Source organism: Mytilus trossulus, chromosome 10 (genome assembly GCF_036588685.1).
Source record: "Mytilus trossulus isolate FHL-02 chromosome 10, PNRI_Mtr1.1.1.hap1, whole genome shotgun sequence".
Taxonomy (NCBI): Eukaryota; Metazoa; Mollusca; class Bivalvia; order Mytilida; family Mytilidae; genus Mytilus; species Mytilus trossulus.
The window spans coordinates 66,585,747-66,612,730 of record NC_086382.1 but is presented as its reverse complement, the minus strand read 5'-3'; the positions used below and the strand labels follow the sequence as shown (position 1 = coordinate 66,612,730).

The 26,984-nt window shown below is 31.2% G+C and overlaps 1 protein-coding gene across 1 annotated transcript in view; it reads left to right on the top strand.

The window, feature by feature from the left end:
* LOC134688400 (centrosomal protein of 290 kDa-like) overlaps positions 1-25,794 on the top strand; it is a 44,951-nt gene extending 19,157 nt beyond the window's left edge. Inside the window, exons 23-56 of the mRNA XM_063549098.1 lie at positions 446-595; positions 1,355-1,435; positions 2,318-2,491; positions 3,340-3,451; positions 4,071-4,270; positions 4,858-4,918; positions 5,424-5,521; positions 6,189-6,321; positions 6,588-6,904; positions 7,265-7,459; positions 7,874-7,954; positions 8,151-8,258; positions 8,581-8,715; positions 9,186-9,419; positions 9,967-10,185; positions 10,421-10,575; positions 11,283-11,496; positions 11,887-12,024; positions 12,508-12,622; positions 13,656-13,765; positions 14,476-14,628; positions 16,417-16,556; positions 16,888-17,032; positions 17,397-17,543; positions 18,085-18,240; positions 18,741-18,866; positions 19,354-19,518; positions 20,166-20,288; positions 20,843-21,061; positions 21,435-21,527; positions 22,001-22,068; positions 22,590-22,680; positions 23,077-23,202; positions 25,355-25,794. Coding sequence (XP_063405168.1) covers positions 446-595; positions 1,355-1,435; positions 2,318-2,491; positions 3,340-3,451; positions 4,071-4,270; positions 4,858-4,918; positions 5,424-5,521; positions 6,189-6,321; positions 6,588-6,904; positions 7,265-7,459; positions 7,874-7,954; positions 8,151-8,258; positions 8,581-8,715; positions 9,186-9,419; positions 9,967-10,185; positions 10,421-10,575; positions 11,283-11,496; positions 11,887-12,024; positions 12,508-12,622; positions 13,656-13,765; positions 14,476-14,628; positions 16,417-16,556; positions 16,888-17,032; positions 17,397-17,543; positions 18,085-18,240; positions 18,741-18,866; positions 19,354-19,518; positions 20,166-20,288; positions 20,843-21,061; positions 21,435-21,527; positions 22,001-22,068; positions 22,590-22,680; positions 23,077-23,202; positions 25,355-25,510 — 4,938 coding nt within the window. The 3' untranslated portion in view covers positions 25,511-25,794. The remainder of the gene's footprint in view (positions 1-445; positions 596-1,354; positions 1,436-2,317; positions 2,492-3,339; positions 3,452-4,070; positions 4,271-4,857; positions 4,919-5,423; positions 5,522-6,188; positions 6,322-6,587; positions 6,905-7,264; positions 7,460-7,873; positions 7,955-8,150; positions 8,259-8,580; positions 8,716-9,185; positions 9,420-9,966; positions 10,186-10,420; positions 10,576-11,282; positions 11,497-11,886; positions 12,025-12,507; positions 12,623-13,655; positions 13,766-14,475; positions 14,629-16,416; positions 16,557-16,887; positions 17,033-17,396; positions 17,544-18,084; positions 18,241-18,740; positions 18,867-19,353; positions 19,519-20,165; positions 20,289-20,842; positions 21,062-21,434; positions 21,528-22,000; positions 22,069-22,589; positions 22,681-23,076; positions 23,203-25,354) is intronic.
* Positions 25,795-26,984: the final 1,190 nt, after the last annotated feature.

Genomic DNA, 26,984 nt, shown 5'->3' with positions numbered 1-26,984 from the left:
TACGAGATTGGTTTTCTCGCTTGAGCCTGTACGGAAAAAGTGAGAAAAGTAATTGAGTTAAGATGACCAATGATAATCTATTTATCAGTATTTTACCTATGACGACGTTGTCAATTTTATTGACAACGCCACATGCACCCTTAGTTTTTAGCAATTAATTTTTCATATCACTTGACGCTGCTAAGAAAGGAAGTTATCAGTTGGCAAGATCAAATAAAAATTTCGTAAAATAGCGATAACTAGATCTATAGATTACTGAAAAAAAATAATGTTCGCAAGTAATGTTCAATGCCACATAGTTAAAAAGTAGACTGAGATGTTCTGCTGTGTTTTAAATGAGTCCTTTACCTTTTGCTGATTCATTCTTGCATTTGTAAATGTATGTGAGATTCTGGTTTGTTCTTTCTGTACTTTGCACTAAAAATTCTTAATTGTTTTTCTATAGCGGTTAATTGATACATTATCTAAAGATGACACAGAAGTCAGAAGGAGGCTGTCAGACATGACACGGAGAATCACTGTATTACGTGTCAATGAGAAAGCACTTACCAGGAGATACAATACTTCAGAGGAAGTGGAGGGGCAACTCAGGAAGGTAAGGGGTGATAACTCTCATTGTGGTGGTTTGTATTTTGATCAGGGGTTTGATAATCAAAGAAATGAAGAAAGCACTTACATTAGTTGTTTATTTCCCTTATGTTCACTCTTGGAAATTGACCAACTAACTATTTCCTAATTTAAGCAAATTATGTTATGTTTTCCGAATTTCTAAATTTTTATGCCCCACCTACGATAGTAGAGGGGCATTATGTTTTCTGGTCTGTGGGTCCTTTCATTCGTCTGTCCGTCTGTCCCGCTTCAGGTTAAAGTTTTTGGTTTAGGTAGTTTTTGATGAAGTTAAAGTCCAGTCAACTTAAAACTTAGTACATATGTTCCTATGATAGGATCTTTCTTATTCTAATGCCAAACATAGAAAATGATTGTGGGAGTGGGGCATCCGTGTACTTGGGACACATTCTTGTTAGATATGTCAACCATTTCCTAAACAATTGGGGATAAAATAACCCACAGCCATTAAGAGTCAGAAAAAGTCAATTGCAAAATAAATGTACACACAATTGAATGATCTGTGAAATCCTAGACATATTAAGTAAAAAAAAACTTATATCTACCTATTTTTAGGTTTAAATCTATGAGCCATATGACTGCTAAGTTTTCAACAAAAGGTTTTTGAATGCAAAATAGTTTTTATACATTTCAACCAAATACTTGCATTATTTTCTCTGTAACCAAATTAAAATAAGATTATATTAGATATTGTAACTGACATTATTTACTGTAAATCTTGTTACAGGATATCAATAGATATAAGAATGACATGGCTTCAGTTGAAACAGCTGTAGCAGAAAGGATGGGGTACTTACAGAGATATAAGGTAAATAGTACAGGATATAAATAGATATTAGACAATATTATGATAAAGGTTGTTGTCTTTGTGACATATTCATCTTTTACATTCTCTATTTTATATGTTAAATATGAAAGGATGTGGATTTAACATTAATGTTGCACATGTTCAACACAACTTAAAAAAATTATGAATTTGAACTTGTGAGACATGTCCAAAGTATATAGACCATACAACAGTGTATTCATTATAAAATTATAACCTTTGTATTAGGATGATACAAGGATATATTGACCTGCCTCATAGAAGTAAAGTGACTGATGACAAAGTCCAAGGTTGATATTTTTCTTTGGTTCAATATATCTTGTATTGACCTCATACAAAGGGTTCCTCATATGTGTCATTTAATTTTATCCTTGAAAACAATGAATATCCAGGAGAAATTCATAAAATAACATTTATAAAATTAATAGTCACTTTTGCCTTACCTTAAAAAAAAAATTAACACAGTTTATTTAGGAGGAAGATTTACCTAAAATTTAATGTATTTAAAATTTAGACACTTTATTGTGTTGGAACACATATTTTTTTATCACTAATGCACATTTAGAAAGGAGAAGAATACTTTTTTTATTAAACGTAAAACAGGGCTCACACTATTTCTCGTTGATCATATAAATTCATTTAAAGCATAAAAGATAAGTTAAAAGAGCAACGGGCGTATCATGCGCCTAAGTGCAGCCCTTTATTCAATCTGTTTGTGAACAAATATTTCTTCTCACTTTTCTGAGAAACTTTTCAGGGCTATAAGACATATACTTCCTGTTTTCCTGAGTGATTTGCAAAACATTAAATACATCTTACTATTCAATATATGCCTATGTTTATGATATTTCTTTTTATTTATAGGACATGGCTACCTTTAAGATAGCAGCACTACAGAAAGCCTTGGAAGACTCCATACCTGTATCTGAGCTAGACAGAACCAATAAAAAGTTACATGAAGTCACAGAAAAATACAGAGATCACCTGGAAAAAGGAAATTCATTAATCTCTAAAGCTGAGGCACTGACAGGGCTGGAGGTAAAATATAGTCTCTAAAGCTGAGGCACTGACAGGGCTGGAGATAAAATATAGTCTCTAAAGCTGAGGCACTGACAGGGCTGGAGGTAAAATATAGTCTCTAAAGCTGAGGCACTGACACTGGAGGTAAAATATAGTCTCTAAAGCTGAGGCACTGACAGGGCTGGAGGTAAAATATAGTCTCTAAAGCTAAGGCACTGACAGGGCTGGAGGTAAAATATAGTCTCTAAAGCTGAGGCACTGACAGGGCTGGAGGTAAAATATAGTCTCTAAAGCTGAGGCACTGACAGGGCTGGAGGTAAAATATAGTCTCTAAAGCTGAGGCACTGACAGGGCTGGAGGTAAAATATAGTCTCTAAAGCTGAGGCACTGACAGGGCTGGAGGTAAAATATAGTCTCTAACGCTGAGGCACTGACAGGGCTGGAGGTAAAATATAGTCTCTAAAGCTAAGGCACTGACAGGGCTGGAGGTAAAATATAGTCTCTATAGCTGAGGCACTGACAGGGCTGGAGGTAAAATATAGTCTCTAAAGCTGAGGCACTGACAGGGCTGGAGGTAAAATATTAGGTGTCTTTTCTTAGTGTAAGGAACAACTGGGCAGTTGTTAAGATTGAATATGTGGTAGAGGGTGCTGGTTCAGATTGGGTTAAAATGGAAAAAATAAAAAAAAAGTGTTATGTATATCAGAAGTTATTCCTTGCCCTATAATAGTAGACAATTAGAATGAAAAATTGGGCAAGGCTTCAAAGATTCGAAACTGTTTTATATCTTTCTATATTTGTGAGCACATTGTTTTTACCATTCCTTGATAAACATATATTTGATAGTTTTGTTAACTACTTAACAGGAGGAAGTAAAGCATCAAACAGAAGATAATGATTCCCTGAGGAGGACATTAGAAACAGAGAAGGAGAAGTTACATGCTTTAGAGGCTGCATTAGAAGACCTTCATAGGAGAGGTAATATCATAACATGAGGTCATACACCTTAGGGGGTGGGGGTCAGGGGCTGCATTAGAGGTAATTATCAGTGATGGGAAAATTATCACAATCATGTGTGGTCATTCACCTCTGGGGGTTGGGGATAGAGGCTGCTATAGAATACCTTCATAAGAGAGGTAAAACCAGTGATGGAAAAAGTATTAAAATATCATATAGTGAGGTTGTACATCTCGAGGGAGCTGTATAATATAGTAAAGGTGACCTCTCCAGGAAGGCAGGTTTGAGGCTGCATTAGAAGACCTTCATAGGAGGGTTTATAATAGTGATTGGAAAATCATCATAATATAGTAAGGTCATGAACTGATCAGTGTGAAGCAAAAATATTGTAAAATATATCCCTTGAGGCAACATTAGGTGTGGGAAGTCTAAACAAATGAAAAAATTTAACAACTTGCAAATTTTCCTTAACCATTATATTTTCATATAAGATAGGCTAAAGACATCAAGGTGACCTTCACATTCATAAATAGATGACAAACTGACATCATCATGGTGTAAAACAAGAAATGGTATAAAAAAAAAAGTACACAAAACACAACATAGAAATTACATGTTTATGATTTTATTGCTTTTAAAGGTGTGACGGATGGTACCGAAATCAAGGGAATTACTGATGGTGACGCCATAACCATTTCCAAAAAGATCACAACATTAGAAATGAAGGAACTGAATGAGAGACAGAGAGCTGAACATGCTGTTAGAATGTACGAACAACAGAAATCTATCCTCCATAACCTAGAAGAGAGGAATAAAGATTTGGAAGAGAAATTCTCTCAGGTAAGTAGGACAAACCACTGTCCATAACATCATTAGAGGTCAGAAGTCAGGGGGTTACTGTTAGAATGTAAGATTACAGGAGATATCCTCTGATGTCAGTAAACAATAAGGTCACACATGCTTTAATGTATGGTGTACATAATGATTTACAAAGGAGATGAAAAAAAAACTTAACGAAAAAGTAGGCTTGAATACTTCACAAATATTATTTTCTGAGGTCAGTAGAGCAGGTCTTAACAAGGGTACAAAAAAAACGAAATTTTAACAGTATATTTATAATATGTAAATAATAGAAAATAATTGTAAAAATTTACATGTTGCCAAGATCTGATACAAAAAATGGAAACATAAAATGTACTTATAAAACTAATATATGGATCTGGCCAAGATTGGAAATATATAATGCATTGTACATCCTAATTGATTGTGTTATAATGACCACGGATATCCTGTTTCCTATCCACATGTTATGCATTTTAAAATTATCAGTGAAAATATAAATGTCAGACTGGTACAATGTTCATTATTGTGATCTAACAGTTATTTGTAAGATATTATTGTTTTACATTTTCTGTTTAATATTTCAGATAACCAAGTCTAACCTTGAACTTCAGAAGATTGAGAGAGAATTAAGAGATGAACTTACAAGTAAGTCAAAAAAGAAGCAAGCTTTATCAAAGTCCTCATCAATAAAGTAAACACATATAGAACTAATGATTAGATAAGATGATACCTCTAGTGTATTTGAAGGAATAAAAAAAAGTCTTTGTAACCTTTCTTTAATTATATTTTTTACATATGTTTTAATGACAATTTCAAAAAATGTAAAGTTTCATTTGTTACAATTTGCATACTGCAGTTTCATATTTCACAACATTTCGTTACTATTTGTGAAAACATTTTATTCTTGTTTATATTGGATTGCATGGTTTTGCCAAAGTCTGTATAGAAGCCTATACAAAGCTTGTCTTATGAATAATAATGAATATAGAATAATGCATGAATAGGATAACAGAAATTAACACAAATATTGGGTAGTACAACAGACTAAACTACAAAAACAATAGAGGTGTAATTAAGACGAATAAGGAATAGTCTTTCTATCACAAATGTAATGATGAACAAGATTGTAATTAGCTAAGTATGTTTGTAGATTCTGTAACGAAGGAAGTCAGTGATGCAGACAGGAAGAAAATATCCTCACTGGAGGAGGAAGAAATCAAACTCAAACAAGAAATCTCTAAATTAAAGGTACAATAGGGGTTTTAAGAACATAAAACAAAAAAATCAATCAAATTATTTATAGAAAAATTTGTAATTTATGAATTGAACTGAGAAAGACTTGAAGAAATCTTTCTTAGTAAGAGGGAAAGAGAATTTAGGGAAAAAATTAAACAATAGTCTAATAGTAAAAGTAAACATAAGTCCTTGTCATCCCACACTTAACAAACTATGTATCAAACAGGCCTGTAGGCAGGAATTTCCAAGGGGGGGTATTTGGACTCATGAACTGGACTTTAACAGTCACAATTTGAAAAGAATGTTGACTTTAACAGTGCTTATTTGGTTTCAAGGGGGGTTCGTCCAAACCCCCCGAACCCCTCTGGCTACGGGTATGTCAAACATAACAAAATTATACTGTGTATGAAAAAACAAAAACAAAACATTTTTTTTTATAATGAACAATTAAAAAGGAAATGAACAAAAAGCGCGGTACATGGCAAGAAGCCAGCAAACGCTCAACACAAAAATTCAAAGAACATCTGCGTGATAGTACAGGTCTTTTGTAATAGACATTACAAAATATATATCAAAATATCAGGCTCAATATCATATGAGTCTAGAAAAGTACTGAAATTATTTTATTGATATTGACTGCTGTATCATGTATGTCACTGACTGTCTATTGATCTTTCAGGAAATATCTGAAGTAGCCACATCACAGGTGAAGTCATTAGAAACATTACAGCTATCTAGAGAGAAAGAAAATGCTTCATTACGACAACAACTGCTGGACTTCCAAATACAGAGTGATGAAAAAACTATTATTGGTAAATACTATTAACTTTACTAAACATGATCACAATAGTTGTTATAAAACAGTAGTAGAAATATTTAAAATGTAAAAAAAAAGCCTCCACTTTGTCTTAAAACATTAATAAAGAAAAAATAGTCTACCGCTATTCTTTGATCATAAATTGATTTAACTAAAACAAATGTGGTCACAAACCAAAACTGAGGGATACACATCAACTAAAAGAGGAAAACAAAGAAACATAAAAATATAACTAATTTACTCATTGTTTTCTAATTAAAGGTAAACTCCATCGCCACATTGTACAGTTACAAGTGAGTGAAGGTACCGCTGTGAGAAAGTATGAAGAAGTGAAGAAAAAAGTGTCAAAGACGGAGGCTCTCGTCCTGAGACTGGAACAAAAACTGGACGACAAAAACCAGACCATCTTCCATAACAGGAAAGAGGCCCAGGACAAGTCTAACCACCTGAAAAAGAACCTGCAGGATCTAAGGTTACAGTTCGCTGGGGCTATACCTCTCACTAGACAGGAAAAATTCTCTCATAACATGATGCAACTACAGCAGGATAAGAGCAAGTTAGAGATGGAACTCAAAAAGGTAAACATTGAAGTTATCTAATAATAGAAAGAAATTATAGGAGGTTTAAAATCTCATTAGAGATAGCGAATTTTGTATTTATCTTATAAAATGATGGACTTTTGTGAGGATTTAAAACATGCTTGTGAGAGTGATTTCAAAGTTATACTTCTCCATCTTGTACACATCTATTCTGTGATACATTTAAACTTTTTAATCATTGAAAATACATTTTATTTGAATACAGAAGGAGAAAACGAAATTTTACTTGTAGAGAAGAATAAAAATTTTTTGATTTAAAGCTTTCAAATTACCATTCTTAAAATATCGGGTATTTGAATTAATCATTTAACCAACAATTTTTTGTTATCTGTTTTTAAGGTAAAAGAAGAGAGATATCAAGTAGAAGAGAAGTTAGCTGTACTAGAACTACAACACAGAAGTCTACAGGATCTGATAGCTACATTGAAGGATGGTCGGGGTGCTGCTAAAGTTATGGAGTGGCATTCTAAACTTGATGCTGTCAGGATTGAAGAACTCAAACACAAGAGACTTAACTCAAAACTTCAGCAACAGGTATAAATTATTTGACATTGAAACTAAATTCTTTAAATTTAAAGGAGTACATTAGATAAGGCACTAAAATTGCCCTGATCTTTTGTTAAATTTCTAATTATGGTTTATTGATCAATATAACAATGATCATAGGTAGAATAACTAATAGTAATGAATATATATTTTTATGTTGAAATTTTTTCATGACGTCACAAATAGCGCACTGTGTAACTTCCCCAGAAATTCAAGAACACAAGTAACATTCAATTGACATTTTGTACTGGAAACATTGGAAGCATTCTTTTCAGTTTGTTATCTGTTATTTGTCTTCCTACCAAACTATCAACACTTTCTGTATGCCAAGGTTGAGAAGTATTATGTTGTTATGTTTTTCTTATCACTGTAATAAATGCTTATTGTTTTATGTTCTTCCAGACTCAGTATTTAGAAGGTATAATCAGATCAAATGAAGCCATGGTAGCTGACTTGGAGGCTGACAATGTGCATCAAACAAAGGTATGTTCAGTTTACTTTAGTATTTGTATTGATTAAATTAAATCTGGCTTTTGTAGATTATAATATAGATATTACATTTGATAGAATATAAAAAATAATGAAGAAAAGGTGGTCAATGTGGAACAGCTTATAACAGGGATAAGGAAAACAGTTCTGAAGTGTAATCTACATGTTATTCTTTATGTCAAATCAACAGGACTTTGAAGAGAAACAGCTGAGATGGGAGCACAGAGAGGTAGAATTAGAAAGGACAATTGGTAGACTGGAGGGTCAAGCAGCAGAAATTGCAGGAGCAGCTTCTAAGGTGAGTAGCCAACACAGGATATAAAACACATAATTAATTGATTATTGGTGTTTAACTATTTTCATCACTCTAGGCTACAGTAGAATTGGAGTAGAATTCCCTTTTCCATGAGTGGGGGTTCAAACACACAATCTCAGTTTTCACAGGCTAGTGGTCATTGTTGATGAACAACATGACCACTCAGTCTATATGCTTTTTGAGGACTAGCATTTGGCATTTAAATGTGAAAAAAAATAATGAAAAGATTATATAAAAAAAAGACACTCTACATGTTTATTACTTTATTCTGTGTGCAATGTTTAATTAATTTATTACCTTACAGTTTGAGCAAGCTTTAGGATCCTTACCAGACCATAAGTTACCAGTAGCAAACCAGTTAGAGGAAGCTATCACTACAATAAAGAGTAATGTCAAGATCATACTGGACACACAGGCAGAATCTAAAGTACTCAGAAAGGTGAGGAAGTCAGATGTATAGAATATGAGTAAAGTTATGTGTTCTGATACTTGTTGTTAACAGAACATGGCTGAAAACTGATTTATTTGCATAAATTTACAACAAAATCATGATCATTAATTTGTATCTGAAGATGCATCATAGAAAGAAATATTTCTTACATGTGAATAAAACAATAATCAAATGTGACAAAATTAATTGAATTTACAGAATAATATTTTGATTTTTTTGGCACAATGTAAAGAAAATTCAATAGAAGAATTTATGAATAGTTCAGGGTGATCAGGTAGGACATTTAAGGAAATATAAAAACTAATAAACAAGAGAAAAATAAATAAGCTCATACTATTTCTCTTTTGAATTTAAGTTGACGTTCATAGCTTGATACTTCTTGATATTTTTACAGAACTACTAATTTTCCTGAAAAATTCTAAATTTACCTATTTAATTTGTTCCTTTATATTTATCAGAGAAATCAAGAATTAGAGAAACATGTGAGACAAGCAGAACAGACAATTATAGCCAGAGACAAACTGATAGCTGAGTTACGACTGAGAATGCCCGCTACAGCTGATAGAGACGAGATCATTCTCAGTGCTACCTCTAAAGTTACCTCAGCCATGCAACAGAAACCTGGCAAAGAAAAGGAATACAGGACAGAACATTCTATCAAAATAGCACAGTCTACTATTTCAAGCTTACAGGTAAATGTTAATCATATGACACCCTTCTTTCAATTTGTAATTAAAGCCATGTTCTTATTTGAATAAAACATGGAGTGATTTTTATTGCAATGAAAGTTGTATTTAAAATAAGCTCTAGATCAAAATGGCTATTTCAGTTAATTTTGTTTCCTAGGAAATCAAATAAAATATTTGTAAAGCTAAGTCTACATGTATTTGAAAATTTCAAAATTGTGAACTTGTTGGTTTTCTACAAATTGTTTGCTTCGTCAAATCAAAATGTCTGCCTTTCTAACATGTCTAATGGGTCCACATTGATGCACAAAGTAATCAGTTTTGCTATGATTAGATTAATAATATCATTTCATGTTAAGGTCAAAGCTCGTTTTAACATGAAATAACATTGAATTTGTAAACATTTAGCACTTTGCTTATGCTTACATTGTGCCTTTGAAATTTAGCAAGGTTTTCTGTCCTGGTCCTTATATTTCCAAATATAGATTTGTTTTGAAGGATTACTTTTGTTTGTACTGTACATAGATATTGTATATTTTTGATTATGTTATAGGCCAGATTAAACCAGAAAGAAGAGACAATAGCTAAGTACCAGGAATTATTGAACCAGGCTCGTGAAGACATGATGTCAATGAACAAACGACATGAACAAGATCTGAAAAATATGCAGGAGAAGATTCACATGAACACTGATGCTGCGTTTAACAAGTTCAAGGACGCTGCCAGAGAACTGATGCAAAAACAACATGTCCAACCAGTATCTAGTAAACAGGTCAGTTTATATTGTAAAATAGGATCTTTAATGTACAGGTTGCTTCATATTGAAAAGAACAACAAATTAGTTAATCATTTTTTGTTGGAAAATTGTATCTGAGAAAAGAATGCCATATGTGAAGACATTTCAACACAGTCATTTTTATAACTAAATTCTAAGATTGCAGCTCAAATAGTTATTGGTAAAATGAATTTTTATAACAATGTATTATAATTTGACTATAATTTTCCAGATTGGACGTTTACATGAGTTAGAAGATGCTGTAGCAGAACAGGACAATGCCATGGCAGCCATGAGTGCTAAAATCAAACAGAAAGACGATGAAATAACTAATCTACGTCTCAAACTACAACAGATAACAAAACAACATGCCTCTGATAAAGACTAGTAAGTATGGAGAACTAGAATTAATTACAGACAGTAAAATATCAATCATACGTCTCAAACTACAACAGATATCAATATATCATGCTTCTGATAACGACTAGTAAGTATGGAGAACTAGAATTAATTACAGACAGTAAAATAACTAATCTACGTCTCAAACTTCAACAAATAGCAAAATATCATGCTTTTATAAGGATTTATAGGCTATGAGGTCTAGAGTAAATATAGACTATACAATGACAAATATGTGTCTGATAAAGATTAGTTAGTATGGAACCTTAGAGGTATATTGACAGTGAAATAAAGGATTTACGTCTCATAATACAATAGCTGCGGAACCGTAGCTCATAGGCCCTTATGTTATTTTTTTACTATTTGCGGACCATAGACTATGGTCCGCAAATAGTCAAAAAATAACATAAGGACCTATGAGCTATGGTTCCGCAGCTAATAATACAACAAATAACAAAACAACAAGCTTTTGATAAAGGCTAGGGTATCGAGAGCTTAGATGTAAACAACAAACAAGGTAACAAAAACTGAAATAACAAATTTATGTCACAAACTTTAACCAACATACATTGTACCAGTAAGTGGAGATCTATTTCCTCTGCTTTTGTAATGCTGGAATTAGAAACTAGAATAATGAATAATGAACATGTATGATTAAAATGTTATTACTGTAATTAAAAGATTTTTTTTTACAGTTTAACTGGTGAAGTAAAAACTCATTCAGAGAAGAAAGACAAAGAAGTAGATGACCATAAGAGACAGGTTGAGCACATGAGGAAAGAGATTGAACTCTTGACCCAGGAAGTAGATACATTAAAAGATCAAAACAATAGAGCTCCTACTACAACAATGAAAAACATGGTGGACAGACTGAAAAATCAACTGGCTCTGAAGGAAAAACAACATCAGGTACGGGAAAGTTTTTCCCTTTTGCCTTTACTTAACAGCAATATTTGCATGAAGTAACAACTTTATCTTTAGTAAAACTGCAACAGAATTATTTAAGTAATAATTCTGTCAAAATATACTTGTTGGCATCAACCAATGATTTTACTGCAATAAATTTTACTTACTGTCTAGTAATTTTCTAGCAAAGCAGAAAAAAAACAGATATATGCAACTGTAAAATTTCATGATTTAGCAATGACACAGTCACTATGAAAACTAAAAAAGTAAAGGAAATAAGTTGACGAAGGAAGATAGTTCACCCTTTGGTGCAACATTTTGCTTTATAAGCTTAAAAACTATGACTTAACTAAAGCCTTAAAATCAAGTAAAGCATTTTTTAATATTTTTTAGTCTTTGAGTAAAGCTTTGACAGAGTTGAGAGCTGATATGATCCAACAGGCTCAGGATCAAGTGAAACACACATCAGATGAATCGGAGCAACAAATCAATGTACAGAAAATTATAGACAAACATACAAAGGAATTTGTTGTAAGTATAATGATTTTAGACAATAGATTTTACTTTTACCTTAATACTAATTTGAGGCTAATAATTTTAGAATTATATAAATATAAAAAGATGGTAGATGGGCGATGGTCCACACATCAATTAGATGAAATAGAAGACTTCTTGAGGTCAATAGGTGGTCTGCAGCAATAAACAAGTTCATATGACATTTAAAGTGTGCCAATGAGTCCAGAATTAAATGAAAAGAATGAAAGAGAAAAAATATGATGTAACATGTATGACGTTAATTCTGTACAAACACATGAAAAAGGGTGAAAAAAGCAAAGGAACAGTATTATATTTCAAACTCACAGTAAGACCTCCAACATAGAGCAAAAACTCACATTCATTGTAACTTCAAGACAATCCTTAACTCTGGTTTGAGGAGAATGATGTGCTCACAGTTGATCACCCTAGATCAGTGCATTGAATATTAAAAAGATTGTGAATTTTGTTATATTACAGGATCAAATAGAAGACCTTCAGTTACAAGTGGATAAAGCAAGGAAAGAAGTGAAAAAGAGAAAAGAAAATGAATCTACTCTGCAAACAGATTTAGATGATCTAAGGGAAGAAATAGGTAGGAAACTTTAAAAGTAGTCAATGCAAACTATTCACTCTATTATTTTTTTCCATGTAGTTCTATAGACATTTTTTTATACTGTTTATTCATTGTTATATAATATGGGGCAGTAGTTTTTCATGGAATTACTGTGAATTTAGAAATTATTGTGTGCATTTGTTATTGCGATTTTGTCGTTTTAGACATAAATACGATTTTAAATTTTGCGATTTGGAGGGAAAATCCTGGTTAATTCAGATAACATTTTTCAAAATGCAAGTTTAAATTATTGTGTTTACAACTCTGTGGCATTATTCGCATTAATAAAAACCTCGCAATAATTTCTGAATGTAGAGTATCACTGGGGTAAAGCTGATGACCGTAACTGCATTCACGGTCATCCCAAGATGTCAGCTGAAAAATTAGATCAGTATTTTTATTGTTTGTTGAGGTGTTTCTACATTATTTCTTTACAAAGCATACTTTGATACGATGTAAATTTATAAAAGATTACGGTCATCAGCTTTACCCCAGTGGAGTATGTAATCTTGAAAAAATGAATATTAAACAAGTTTTCCATAAATCTGCAGGCAAAATTTGCTAAAACCATGAAATCCAGTTTCCGTAAACATTCATATTGTTCTAGAAATACAAAAAGTGTGTACCTTTGGAAAAGTTTTAATTTATAGCCAGGACAAGATATGACAACTACCATTAGTATTGAATAAAGAAAAAAACAGTTTAGGGTAGATAATTCAATTTAAATTAACTGAATCTACCACTTTATTTCTAATGAAATATTCAAATGTGCTTTATGATAATAAGTAGACTTTGCGCTTTAATTATTAATTCTATGACTGTTTATATTAGAAGGGACAATACATTCAAGCAACATGCTTTGGATTTGTAGGAAATCTACACATATGATTAGTATTCATGTGGAAAATGAAAATAAATCTTTTAACAAGAATGCTAAAGTCTAATATTGAGAGAACTTTGGAAGTCTAACACAGCCTGTTGAATAATGTTATGAATCCTTTTGTAATTAAAGGTCGAAAGGAGAAGAACTTACAGAGATTTAAATCTGATAAACATAGACTGGAAGGAGAGGTCGATGACCTAGAGAAGAAAGTAGACAGAATGAGTACAATGAAAACACAGGTAAAAGATTGACGTACTTACTATTAAAAAGATTATTTTTTTAGATCTTAACCCTCCACCTATACCTCTAGCCAATGTAGAAAAAACAAACACACAAAATATGCACAGTAAAACTCAGTTTAAGAGAAGTCTGAGTCAGACGTTAGAATAGGTTACAAAAGAAAATAAACAAATTAACAATAATACATGTTTTAACAAAGGACTACTAGCAGTTACTGACATGCCAGCTCCAGACCTCAATTAAATTATTTGAAAGATTATGTCTTCATTATATGAATATCAAGCACAATCCCTCCCTATAGAGGTTTTGTTTTCTTGTAATACTGATGTACTTCTTTGGTTTCAAAATCTTTTCTCTCTTGAAATTTTCTTTGCCTTTAATGCTATTGACTAAATAGTTGGATGTTTATTAGAATTCATTCACATTTTTGGGCAATTGACTGAATAGTTTTGTGGCAGCCAATTTGCCTGAATTAACTTTTGTCTCTTGTATTTGTAGTTTATATTCATGGTCATATGAAAATAACATTTTAAAAGGATACCAAAATAGGTTCAAAATTAATTAAATGATAACAAACTTTTTTCTTCAGAAATATTTATAGACTTTTACACTTTATACATTACTTGCATAATTTTTAAGTTTTCAAAATATTTGGTGCAAATTAGAAAAAATAAAAACAGAGCAATAAAGTGCTTTATTTTTTAATCAGAAAACAGGAGATGATGCCAGACAACAGGAAACAGAGGAGTTAAGACGAAGAGTCAGGTTACTAGAGGATGAATTAAAACGTAAACAACAACAGCCGGAGAAACCGTACGAAAGACCCCGAGAGCCTGAACCTTCTCAACCAAAGAGAGAAAAGGTAGATAAATGTAGAAAGTCAAATGTTACAGATAGATTATTTAAATTAAGATTTCACTTTTTGTTTTAATGAAAATGTGACATAACTTAAATTACCAGAGTTAAAAATCAAATTACTTTTTGGGGAAAGACGGCTTCAAGCCGTCAATCCCATATGGGGTTGACCAGAGTGACACTCTCTCACATCATTCATTTTGTTTTTATACATGTTATAGTGTGGAAAACCACCCAACAAATCTTACCTAGATTGAAGAGAAGGAGACCCAGAAATGAATAGTTTGACTTTAAACACTTTTTTACACATTTCCCTTCTGTTTCTCACGAAATTATCGTATCCTGAACTCTCCTTTACACTATTTACGTTTATTTTACAATCCGGAAAAATTAGTATGACGAGATATTCTAAATATATCCAACCTACATTGTATTTTTAGTGACGTCATTCTTGGAAGCAGGGATATCCTTCACCAGTTCACTGGTTATTTAAATCATTCTTAGAGATCGTGCACTAATTACAAATTTGTATTTGTTAAATCTAAGCATAATATTGTTTACTGTAGACGATTTAAACATCAACATGCAATACTTTAATTTTTAGGTCAACAACTTTCAAAATAAACAAAGATCGTGGGGTTACATGAGACGGGGGAAAGATACGATTTTATTACTTTTTTCGGGTCTCACTAATTAGAGACAAAAAGCGTCAAAAAGCGACTAGAAGACTATTTAGCGACAAGAAAAAAATATTCTTCTTGTCGCTTCTTGTCGCTTAAATTCTTTTTGTCGCTAATTAGTGAGACCACTTTTTTCTGTAAAAATTCTGAGAATCTTCCTCCAATTCAGGATCACCTCAAAAGTTAATGTATTTAAACACTTCAAATGTGACATTTCATTGGATTAGTTGTCTTCTATTAAAACTAAAATTTTGTTTACCTACATGATCATTGTAATGGTAAAAAAATAATAATAAAAATTTGCATTTTGTAGTTTAAACATATTTATTATTTACAAATATTTCAAAATTAAGATTTGGAAACAAGCTTCACACAGTTTACATCACTCATATTGTTTTTTTATTAGTACCTTATTTATCTGTGATGAGAGTTGTAACTTGGAACTTTAACAATGGAAATTTAAAACTGAATAGATTTATCAGTCCACACTTTCTAAAGAAAAAACTTAAAAATCCAAGAGTACTGTCACAAAAAATGGAAAATGGCCATAGCCTGCAGTTCAGTGGTACACAAACAAGATTTCAAAAATATTGTAGTTGTTGTGAAATGACAGAATTCAGTTGAGTTTAGATAATTAGCTATCAACTTCAATCAAATGTTTAGATTTAGAAGATGCAGATCTCTTCCATTGGTCCAAATTGAATCCTTAATTAAGGAAATGAAATTACATAAACAACAATTGATTTCAATATTGTCAACCTTTCTATATGTTCTAGCTGTTCTCTTTTTCATTCTTCATTTGAAAACTATCAAAAGATACCCCCCCCCCCCCCCCACACTTTTCCAAAAACATAATTAAATAGAAACAAGGGCCGTCTTTCCCCTCAGAGCTATTCAGCTCTTTGATTGTTAGAAATATGATCTATCAATAAGTACAGATATTACATAAATCAATTTAGATTGATTATTAAAATTGTTCTTTTCCTATTGGTCACATGGTGCTATCGATAGTTGAAAGTTGTAAGTGTAAGATGCTGAAACAATTGTTAACTTTATTTTATATAATCAAGTTATGCAATATAACAATATATTGAAATAGAATTGTTCAATTTCAGACTGATGAAATGATTAAATGGGAGGAGAGTAAAAAATGGCAGAAAACAGTGGAGAAAATGAAACTAAGATTGAAAGACAAAGAAGAAGAGAACGAGAGAATTCTAAAGGCAAATAAAGTATTCAAAGACCAATTTGATAGGTATGTAAACAATTGTTTCATCTCATGCTAGTAATGACAGTCTCTGTTCCATACAGGTTATAGTTTTGAAAATAAAACAAGAGTTTACATTGATACAAATTGTCTGATACTAGTATGGACACTCAAGTACAACATAACTTTTGGTTTGAGTAATCTGATGCAGACACAATCTGATTTTATTCTTTACTGTAAGCTTCAACAAGCAATCAATATTTTCATGTTTGATATTGTCTCAAATTTACTATGTCTTCAGTTAAGTTCTCAATAAATAATATCTATTAACTAATTGTAATTTAATTTTTTAAAATTCATTAAACATATTCAATTTTAGGGCTGAAAGAGAGAAAGAGACTTTACAAAGAAAGTTAACTAACTTACAAAGAGGTCCCACTGGTGGTCCATCTATGGTATCATCAGGGAAACCAGACCATCAGATAGAGGCAGTGAAGACACAAAACTATCAGTTACAGGAAGAGGTAGTCATATGTTTTAGTTGGACAGAGTAAAGCTTGGTTTTTGGTGTCTTTAAGCTTTAGTGATAGTTGAAATAGCATGTGAAACTACAGTTTTACAATTTGCAGTTGTCATGTACTTTTAATACACTTATTTCGTTTTCCCCGTAGCTTATCAAAATACAGAGACTCATTTCACAAAACATCTTTACAGTAACAATAAAAAAAGCTCATAAGCATGATAAGTCATGAACATTTCAGTCTTACTTTTGATTAATCTTAGTCATAAGATCTTTTGTGAAAAGAGTCCCAGATTTATAATGTAAGAATGTACTCTCTGACCACTCTATATATTTGTGAAAGGAAAATGGAATTTTCTCTTTTGTAGGTATCTAATTTAAGGCGGCAGCTTGCCATGGACAAAGATGCTGCCTTCCAGGATTTACAAACTAAGAACACATATCTACAGCAACAACTAGAGCAAAGAGAACACAGGGAGCAAATTATAGCTCAGAAAGCAGTAACTACCTCAGCTGTGAGTATTATAAACATATCTAAATCTAAGACAAGGAAAACAAGGGGAGATAATTGTAGCTCAGACAGCTGTTGCTACTTTACCTCTGGGTACATAACCCTTAACAAGAGCAGAGATTGTTAAGTCAAACATCAGAAATAATTAACTACCACCTCAACTGTGAGAATTATACAGAAAACTGAAACAAAGCATGTGGAATTGCTACTGCCTACTGAGTTATATAAACCAAGTACAGAGATTAAGCCTAGCTCAGAAAGGTGTCATTGCGTGAGGTAAATTATTAAAATGAGACATTTGTATTTTAACATCCAGACTTCAGCCCTTCGGTGCATTAAAAAAAACCAGAAAGATGGCATTTATTTGAGAAAGAAAAAAAATCTTGTAGCCTATTCTGAAGGACATTAAAAAATCTTTCTGTTACCCAACAATTTGATAAAATATAAACCAACAAATGGATCTTAGTCCATAAAAAAATGGTAGATCTATCTGATAAGACAATGAAAGAAAACAGATTTAATTAACACCATGTAATATTTTGTAGGAGTTTAGCTCTTCAGGTACAGTGGCTGCCAGAGAGTACCAGGAGATATTTGAGAAGAACCAGTCACTACAGAGACAGATGCTAGCTTTGTCAGAAGAAAATATAGAATTCAAATTTGAAAATGAACAGCTCAGAAAAGATGTTCCTAGGTTAAGAGTAAGTATTTCTGTCAAATCTCTCTTTTATATGAGCCAATATATTCTTTAATGAGCAAGGATGAAATTTCTCCTGAAATTCTAATACTATGGATTCTTTAATTTTCGTGGATATCAATTTTCATGGATTATAGAACACTGACTTGTATTTTTGTGGATATTTGATTATTTGGATTTACCAATCCCTGTATACAAAGCCTATAGAAAATGTGTAATTTGTTGAACATTAAATTTGTCTTTCACCTGTACCCACAAAACCCACAAAAATTGGTATCCAACGAATAATAATGAATCCACAGTAGACTTTTTACCATCAACACTATAACTTTTTTCTCACATATGGTGCTTGATTTCTGGAATTCAACTTCTCTTATTCTTTCATTATGAAACAGAGGAAAAAAATGAATATTAATATTTCCTGGTTTGTGTACCGACTTAAATACAGATGTCATTGCTGTAAAATCTACTATTGTAATTAGTACAATATATATTAATTTACAGGGAAGAGTAAAAGACTTACAGAAATATGTGGAAGCCTTGAAGATAGAGAATGCTCAACTTGGAGGTCACAACTCATCCAGGTCTGGAGGCTCTATGGACTCTATTACTTCTAGTGGGATAAGAAGAGTATGTACTGTATAATGTAGAATACTATGGAGATAATGTTGAAGCAGTTATTGGGATGAAAAGATTAAAGACTACATATGTTCAAATTGGTTCAATAGGGTAGATTTAGAAGATTAGTAAATCTATTCGATTTAAACAATAACAACCATTTCTGACTAAATTTTAATGAAAATGTAGAACTTTAGTTTGAATTAATAATCCTCCATACTTTCAAGTTTTCATTCCACCCAATAGGTTAATGAGAACATGTGATAAATCGATGTATAAAAATTGTCATTCCTAAGTGATAAATCATTTTCTCCCTTGTTATTCAGTTGAACAATCAGATATTCAGCAAAAAAAATCTTTTAAATCAACCCATGTCATAATCTTAAAATCAATAATTAAATTTTAAACTGTCACAGTGATTTAATTTGACAGTTGTTGTATATTTTTCTAGCTATCCCAGTGATTTTAATTTGATAGTAATTGTATATTTATTTTCCAGATAGGAGAAAGTGGTAAGAGTACTCGAGAGTTGGAGAAGACTGTAGCCTTGCTGAAGAAGGTTGTAGAGAGAGTTCAGACAGAGAATGAAATACTGAAGAAAACAGCTGCAGGGGAGGCTAATATACGTGTACAAACGCTTCAGATAGAAAATGACGGTCTAAAGGTAAAAATAGGTTATTGTAATTTGTATAGATACTACAAGTAACGGATACTGTTTTTCTTTTTGATTTCATATTCATAGAACAGAGCCTCCTGATACATCTCTGAATATAAATCAATTTATTTTAAAGGTACAATAAAATATTTCATCTTTGTTTTATCTCTGTGCCAAGACTCTTTTAGAACTTTTGGAAAATATGGGTGTTAAACAAATATTGTACAGTTATGGAAGGATGACAAAGTATAAATTAATATTATACAATTACTGTCTTTTGGTGAGGTAAATGTGTGGTTTTATTGACTTTTGAAAAACTGATATTCACTGAGGCCAACGGCCGAAGTGAATATCAGCTTTTCAAAAGTCAATAAAACCACATATTTACCGAAACAAAAGACAATAAATGTTTTATTCCATATTCCGAGAGAAATGAATGTAATGGAAAATATTTACCAAAACCAATTGTACATCAAACGTTTTTTTTACCAAAATTATACACGTAAAAACACGCGATGTTTTGCACGGTGAATATCCTTTTTCCGCAGGTGAATATGCTTATTTATTCAAAATCCCATTCATATAGAAAAACCTACTAATATTTTATCAATATGGAATAATACAGTTTACGATATATATGTGATTTTGTTTTTTAGGGCCAGCTAGAAGATCTAAGAAACAAGATGGGTTCTACATTATCTGAGAGATATACGAGTCAACAGAAAGGTACAGCTAAGATGATGACAGACTACGAGAAAATGAGGAAAGATTTAATGAAGGTAAAAATACATAAAGGCTAAGATATGTTCAGGCCTCTAAATAAACTGTTGTAGAAACTGATCATATATTCTGAGCAATCAAGATTTGTATGCTAAAAGAAAAGAACGTGAACATCAAAAATTATAAAAAAGAATTGACAGTCATATTATTTCTTGTTCTTAAACAAACCACTGATATAAACATGATGTTAAACACAAACTTGAATGTTTACACAGCCGATCATAATAAATACTTTATTGTTACGAACAACTACTTTTAGAGTTATGTATGTTCTTGGTTTTTTTATCATCATATAAAACCATTATTTTGTTATTTTATCTTCAGAACACTTAACAATAGTGTTGTTCTATGTGTCATACCTACAATTAATACTTTTCTCTATCCACAATGCTTTTGATCAAAAGTATTAGGGAAATATAAAATCTTACCGATACTACCATTCACCATATTGGGTCGTCTGTAACGGAAGTTACGAACAGCCACTTTCCCGAAGTGATATTGTTTACAGAAGATTTGCAGAACAACCAAATAAATTTAGGTTTATAATTGACAGGAAATAGAAACAAATGAAAAGTTACGTAGCGAGATCAGGAATCTGGAATTCCAAAAAGAACAATTGAATGCCCAGTTACAGGATTCTAAATCTATGTCAGCGTTAGATAGGACGACAGGTTCACAACAGTCTGTGGATACCAAGGGATGGAAGGCTTCTGTAGCCACACGGATGTACGAAGGCAAACTTAAAGATGTAGAAACAGATCTGGCTAAAAAGGTATGACCACATCCACATAGACATAGTATAAGACAATAAGTTGCAATATTTTAATAGACATCTTTTCTTTTATTGGTGTTTATGCTTGGTGCTATAAATTGTTATGCTGTGATGTTGTTTTTTTGTTGTTTATTTTGTTGTGGTGACATTAAAATTTGCTAAAACAGTGCTTTGATAAACTGTGTTGATAAGGATGTATTGAAACACTGATTATAAATTTGCTCCAGAATGAATATTGAATGTTTAATTTTGATGTTTAATATTATAAATATTACACAATAAGTATAAAACAAATAAGTGAGAAAGATCATAGATGTTTAAATTGAGCTTTATAATTTGCTAATTTTAAACATTGATCCTATTTTTATTTCAGAATAAGATGTTATCAGATACCAAGATTTTACTGAAGGAAGCTGCCGAGAGGGAGCAGTTATTACTTCAGGAAAGAGAGGAACTCAGACAAAAAGTAAGATCACATGGAAATTATTGTTGGTTTTTATTTCAGAATTCAAAAAAAATAACCCTGTAGAGAATTGATTATAGAATTTTTAAATTCCAGTAAATCATTTATTTCCAAAAAATATATGTTTTCTTCAATTCATTTTAATTTGGACCCCAAATATTGAATAATTTTAAAGTAAACCACTCTATTCTAAATCCACCATCTTAAAATTACCGGTATGTTGTTTACATTGTATAGGTATATACTTATATCCCACTATTTGGTATGAGTTTTTCTCATTGTTGGAAGCTGTACAGTTGCCTTTAACTGCTTACATCCATTTTATTTGAGCTTTGGTGAAGAGTTGTCTCAGTGGCAATCAAACCACATCTCCATATTTTTGTGTTTCAAGATTTTACTGAAACATCATTTATGTAACTGGGCATTCTTATTTTAATTTTTGTTGTTGATTCAAAAACCTAATTATTTCAATTTAGGTATCAGCTATGGAGAGGTTCCCTAAGGGACATAAAGGAGATATGAGTAGAGACTTACAGCAATCAAGGTACAGGTTATATATGACAGACACTCTTTTTTTAAAGATATATAACACAATTTAGTGAATTGATTTTTTATTCTTTACAATTTCCTTGTAGTGAATTTTCAAACATATTAAAATAAGTAACATATCTTAGAATAAATGATACCAAACCATAGTTATATTGAAATATGTCAAAGTTTGATTTTTTTTTAAAGATTGAGAATGTTTATAAACTAAAAGCTTACTGGGTAAAATAAGTATTGCCTAACTCAATATTAAATACTGTATAAAAGGGAAAATTATACATTGGATTATTTTACAATGATTTCATGACTAAAATACTCCCATGCATTTGTTCTTTAAAGGAGCTATAAATCATCAACAAGAAAATTGAGAATATAAATCATTGTGAACAGGTTTAGTACTGGAAATTGCAATATATATATCTGTATATCTATCAGAGTAGCTATATGGTTGTTCTATGTAATATGTTCAATAACAATATTTTTGGTTAATGATTAGCACTTTTATATTTTTGTTTCCAGACTACAAATAGAGAGATTGGAGAATGAGAAACAAGAATTACTACACAAAATAACAGTGCTAAAACAACAGGCAGGACCAGGTGCTCAAGAGGTGAGTTTAATGTTGGTATATTTCAAATAAGTATCTAAATTGTATACATGAAAACAAAAAAATCAGTTCTTTTATCTTTAGTATATTTAAGTCAGTCAGATTTTAAGTCTATTATACAGTATAGTCTTTGGGGGTTGTTGTTTTTTTACACATTCCCCATTTCCATTCTCAATTTTATTGTATCACTTATTAATCTCAGAACTGCCTAGATTGTCTTGTGGTAGTGTGCATATATTTCTGTCCTGTTCAAACCAAAATCCTTTAAATTAGTATTTTCATCATCTGAATTAGGCTTAAAGTTGAGGGTTAGAGTAAGGTTAATAGTAACATATAGTTTAATTTATCTCCATATGGACTCAAAATATGTGATTCAAATTTATTTCAATGTATTTATAGTATGACACAGATGCTCAGAATAAGATGGCTGCCTATGACAGACTGATGAATGAGAATGTAGAGATAAAAATGAGTCTGAAGTCAGCTAAAACTGAGAAAGATAAAATGAGACTAGAAGTTGAGAGAGTAAGTTGTATAAAGATATCTTTATTTTTTATGACCTATCTTTATTTTCTTTCTCATTCACCTTCTCTTACATTTATATATCAGTGATAATAAATTATTTCTCTTGTTTAGTAAAAAAAAAATACAACCATTTTATGTTTCTGTTCTTTGAACATGAGAAAATTTTCAGTAAGGATGTTTTTGAACTTGTGAATATTTATTGTTTGGGAGCAAATAATGTATTTTTATGCTTCTATCTTAAGGTTGCACTTTGTAAATACAGCTGTTTCTGAAAACACACCTGTTTTGGGGAGTAATTGAATATTCATAGAAAATTAATTTTGTTTACATACTGGTTCCCAGTTATGCTCTCTGTGTTCCATATCGCAGAGACAGAACTTGTGAAAGTTACCAGTAAATAAACATGTGCATATTGTTAACATTGAAATCTGTGGTAACCTTTCATTCGAGGTAGAGGTAGTTAAGAAAATTAGTGTAAGTTTAAACTCTGAGAAGTTCAGGGCATATAAACGTTGAAAATATGCCGCACAGCCCTATATTTTGACCTTTGAAAAAAATTGTGGTGCAAATGAACTTTCAATTCTAGGATAAGATTTTCTTCAAAACTTCATAGTAAAAGTGGTACAGTTTTAGCCGTAAAATGAGTTCCTATGGGAAATTGCATTGTCAATATTCACAGAAATGCAACCTATACTGTGGTAATTTCTTATTCTTAATGTATTTTATTTGATATTGTCCTGTTATTTTTTTCTTAATGAAAAATTAAATAAAAAGCAGTAGATCATTTCATAATAAAATTAAAAAAACAAAGCATATGGGGCAAGAATCCAGAAATTTTTACAACTAATTTCGGTTATTTTCATTAAAAGTTTGTGCCCCTTTTCAAAAAAAGATTGTCAAAATCTCATTACTGCATGAGTATGCTCATACTCGTAGCATCAACGAACTTGTTTCACTGTTGCATCGCATTTACTTCATGATTTATCCTACCATTTTACTAAAATTGATCAAGAGCAATTAAGGAAAGGCAAGAGTTTAAAAATAAAATGATTTTAATGACTCAAAACCACAACTTCCTCAGTCATTGCTTACGTTTCTTTCGATTTTTAAGTCGAAAATCAAACTGGATGTTATGCGCCAATACTAAAACGAACAATTCCCGACTCATTTCTGGGATTGATTTTGTTTATCTAATTCACAGGAAATCATTGTCTTTTTAATTGTTTACCTTTAAATAGTGTAAGAATAATATTGGAAATAGTTGCACTTGCTTTATTAAGCATGAAATCATTTTGAATTTATGATTTAGTGTCTTATCTGCGGAAGAGAATTTAGAGCATGCATATTACATAGTAAACAATTAAAAGCACATGTGTTAGTTGTGAAAACATTCTTTTTTCTACGTAAATTGAATTAATTTTTCAATTTAATTTTAAATCATAATTGACAATTGTCTTAGCTGAAAAGTAATTAAATAATGAATACAGTTGGTATGGAATTTTAATTTCTTTATAATATTAGTTTGGAGCTTGTGATAAATAGCCAGGTGTCAATTAAAAACAGGTTAAGAGATTAGCAATCATTAGCCAATAGCTCCCGAGGCATTAATATAGTTATTGGGAGGTCCCTCAGGATTATAACACTTTACTGGAGTGACAGTGTAATTACATAAAATCGATATCCAAAGAAAAATATGTTCAAAATGGCGATTTTGAAACTGTATCTCAACGAAATGACCGAAGTTATTTCTGTTGAAAAATAAAATTTGACCTAAATCCCAATTACACATTTAGGACATAATACTTTCAGTTTGGGACAAGACTGGCAAATTTGACCGTTTCCAGACCCTTGATATGGGGTATTTACCCATGACACAAAAACATTCATGGACAAAATAAAAACACACAAAAATGCTATAAAGGAACAGTTTTTATTGCTGATTTTCATCTGAAAGTCACATTGAGGCCTTCTACACTGATCAAGCGAAAATGCATATAAAAGCAAGAAGTTAAAACAGAAAATTGATTAAACCAAATAGGATATACAGGTTTGTTAAGGTTCATCATGTGTTACAAAACTGGAGTGACTTCTACAAGAGTTCCTAAGTTGTTTTTTTAACCTATTTGATATTTTTTTTATTATTTTTTTTCAGATGAAGAAAGAACTACACAATTTTGGTCCTGATTTCTTTGAAGAAATAGAAGACTTGAAATATAATTATAAACAGGCTTTAGAGAAGAACATTTTATATGAAGAAAAAATGACCCAATATGGATTAACAATAGATTTACCTGGAGGTGGACACTGACCAATGTGAATATGTGTAACAATTAGTCCTTTAAAGACAGTGAATCTCTCGGATATTGTAATGGAAAGATCTGTTGAATATGATATAGTCATTAGAATGGAGATGATTGAGTTTGTTATCAGGAATTTCAGAATAATATGAATTTGATATCGTAAATACAAATTTATTGATATCAAGATTAAAACATTCTGTTTAGCTAGTGGCAAGCTTATGATTTGTCTGTATTCGTATAGCCAAATAGAAACAATGTCAGTGTATTAGTTAGAGAGTATAGTTATTTGAGTTAAAACAACAGTTAAATTTTTTGCTGAATTTAACCAATGGGTCTAAGCATATATTCATCTTCCTAGTTAAATAGTCGGGTTGAATGATAAATTGATTGGCTAAATGGGAAAAAAATAAGAGAGTAGATATGTATCAGTTTGTATCATTAAATTAACTTCAGTTGTTTTTAGTGCTCTATGATGGTAACTATTAACTCTGCAGTTCAATTTGAATTTTTCAGAAATTAAATATTTATTTATCGAAGGACAAAGGAAATATTCTAAATTATGTTTATCTGTAAATTTAGTGTCCTTGATTTTAGTTCAGTTTATTGCTGGCTGTTATATATTACTCATGTTACATCAACAATTAATGTTTTATTATAAAATCACATTAGGAACACATCATATTTTGTAATATTAGGATTTCCATTGCTGACTTTCTTAATTGATATAGATTATAATTATGCAGATGCTTAATGCGGCCTGCTCAGTTTTTTTTTCATATTGTGTTTTTTTTCTAATACTTGTGTAACTGTAGAACTATATGTAATTAACTTTATTATAACTAGATCAAAAGAGCATCGTGTTAGACTTTATCTGTGATATTAATATGAATTTTTGTATGAAATTATCTATTTATATGTTTATCCATTCCATCCATATATACATTAGTGACTGCCGTCCAAAGATATATGTAGAAATTTTTCTAAATAAATAAAATGTCAGAATATTTAATGTTCTTTATTCTTATTAATTGTTGTGGATTTTTTTGCTGTATCAAAATAATTTCCCTTGAATTTGACAGTTGTAGGTAATTAATCCTATATTTCATTGCAGTAAAACAATTATGGGTCATAAACACATATCTTGGGTATTTCAAAGCACCATTATTTTTTTTTAGGGGGTTTCTATAGAAAATTTTGGAAACTTTCAGTTACATGGTAACTAAAGCTTGTACACGGGTAAAAAAGAGGTTAACATTTGAATGGTTAACTTCCAGTGATGTTTATTTTCTTATATGCAATGAAAGGTTATGTGAAATATTGTCTTAAGTACAAGGCAAAATACAAATTTACCCATGCCAAGTATTTCTTTATTTGGAACAAAATTCTGCTTCATTTTTTGAAAAGGGCAAATTTTACAAAGACAAAAAGGGGAAAAACAATGGAAATGGAAAACATTTCAAAAGAAAAATCAAAAGACCTGAT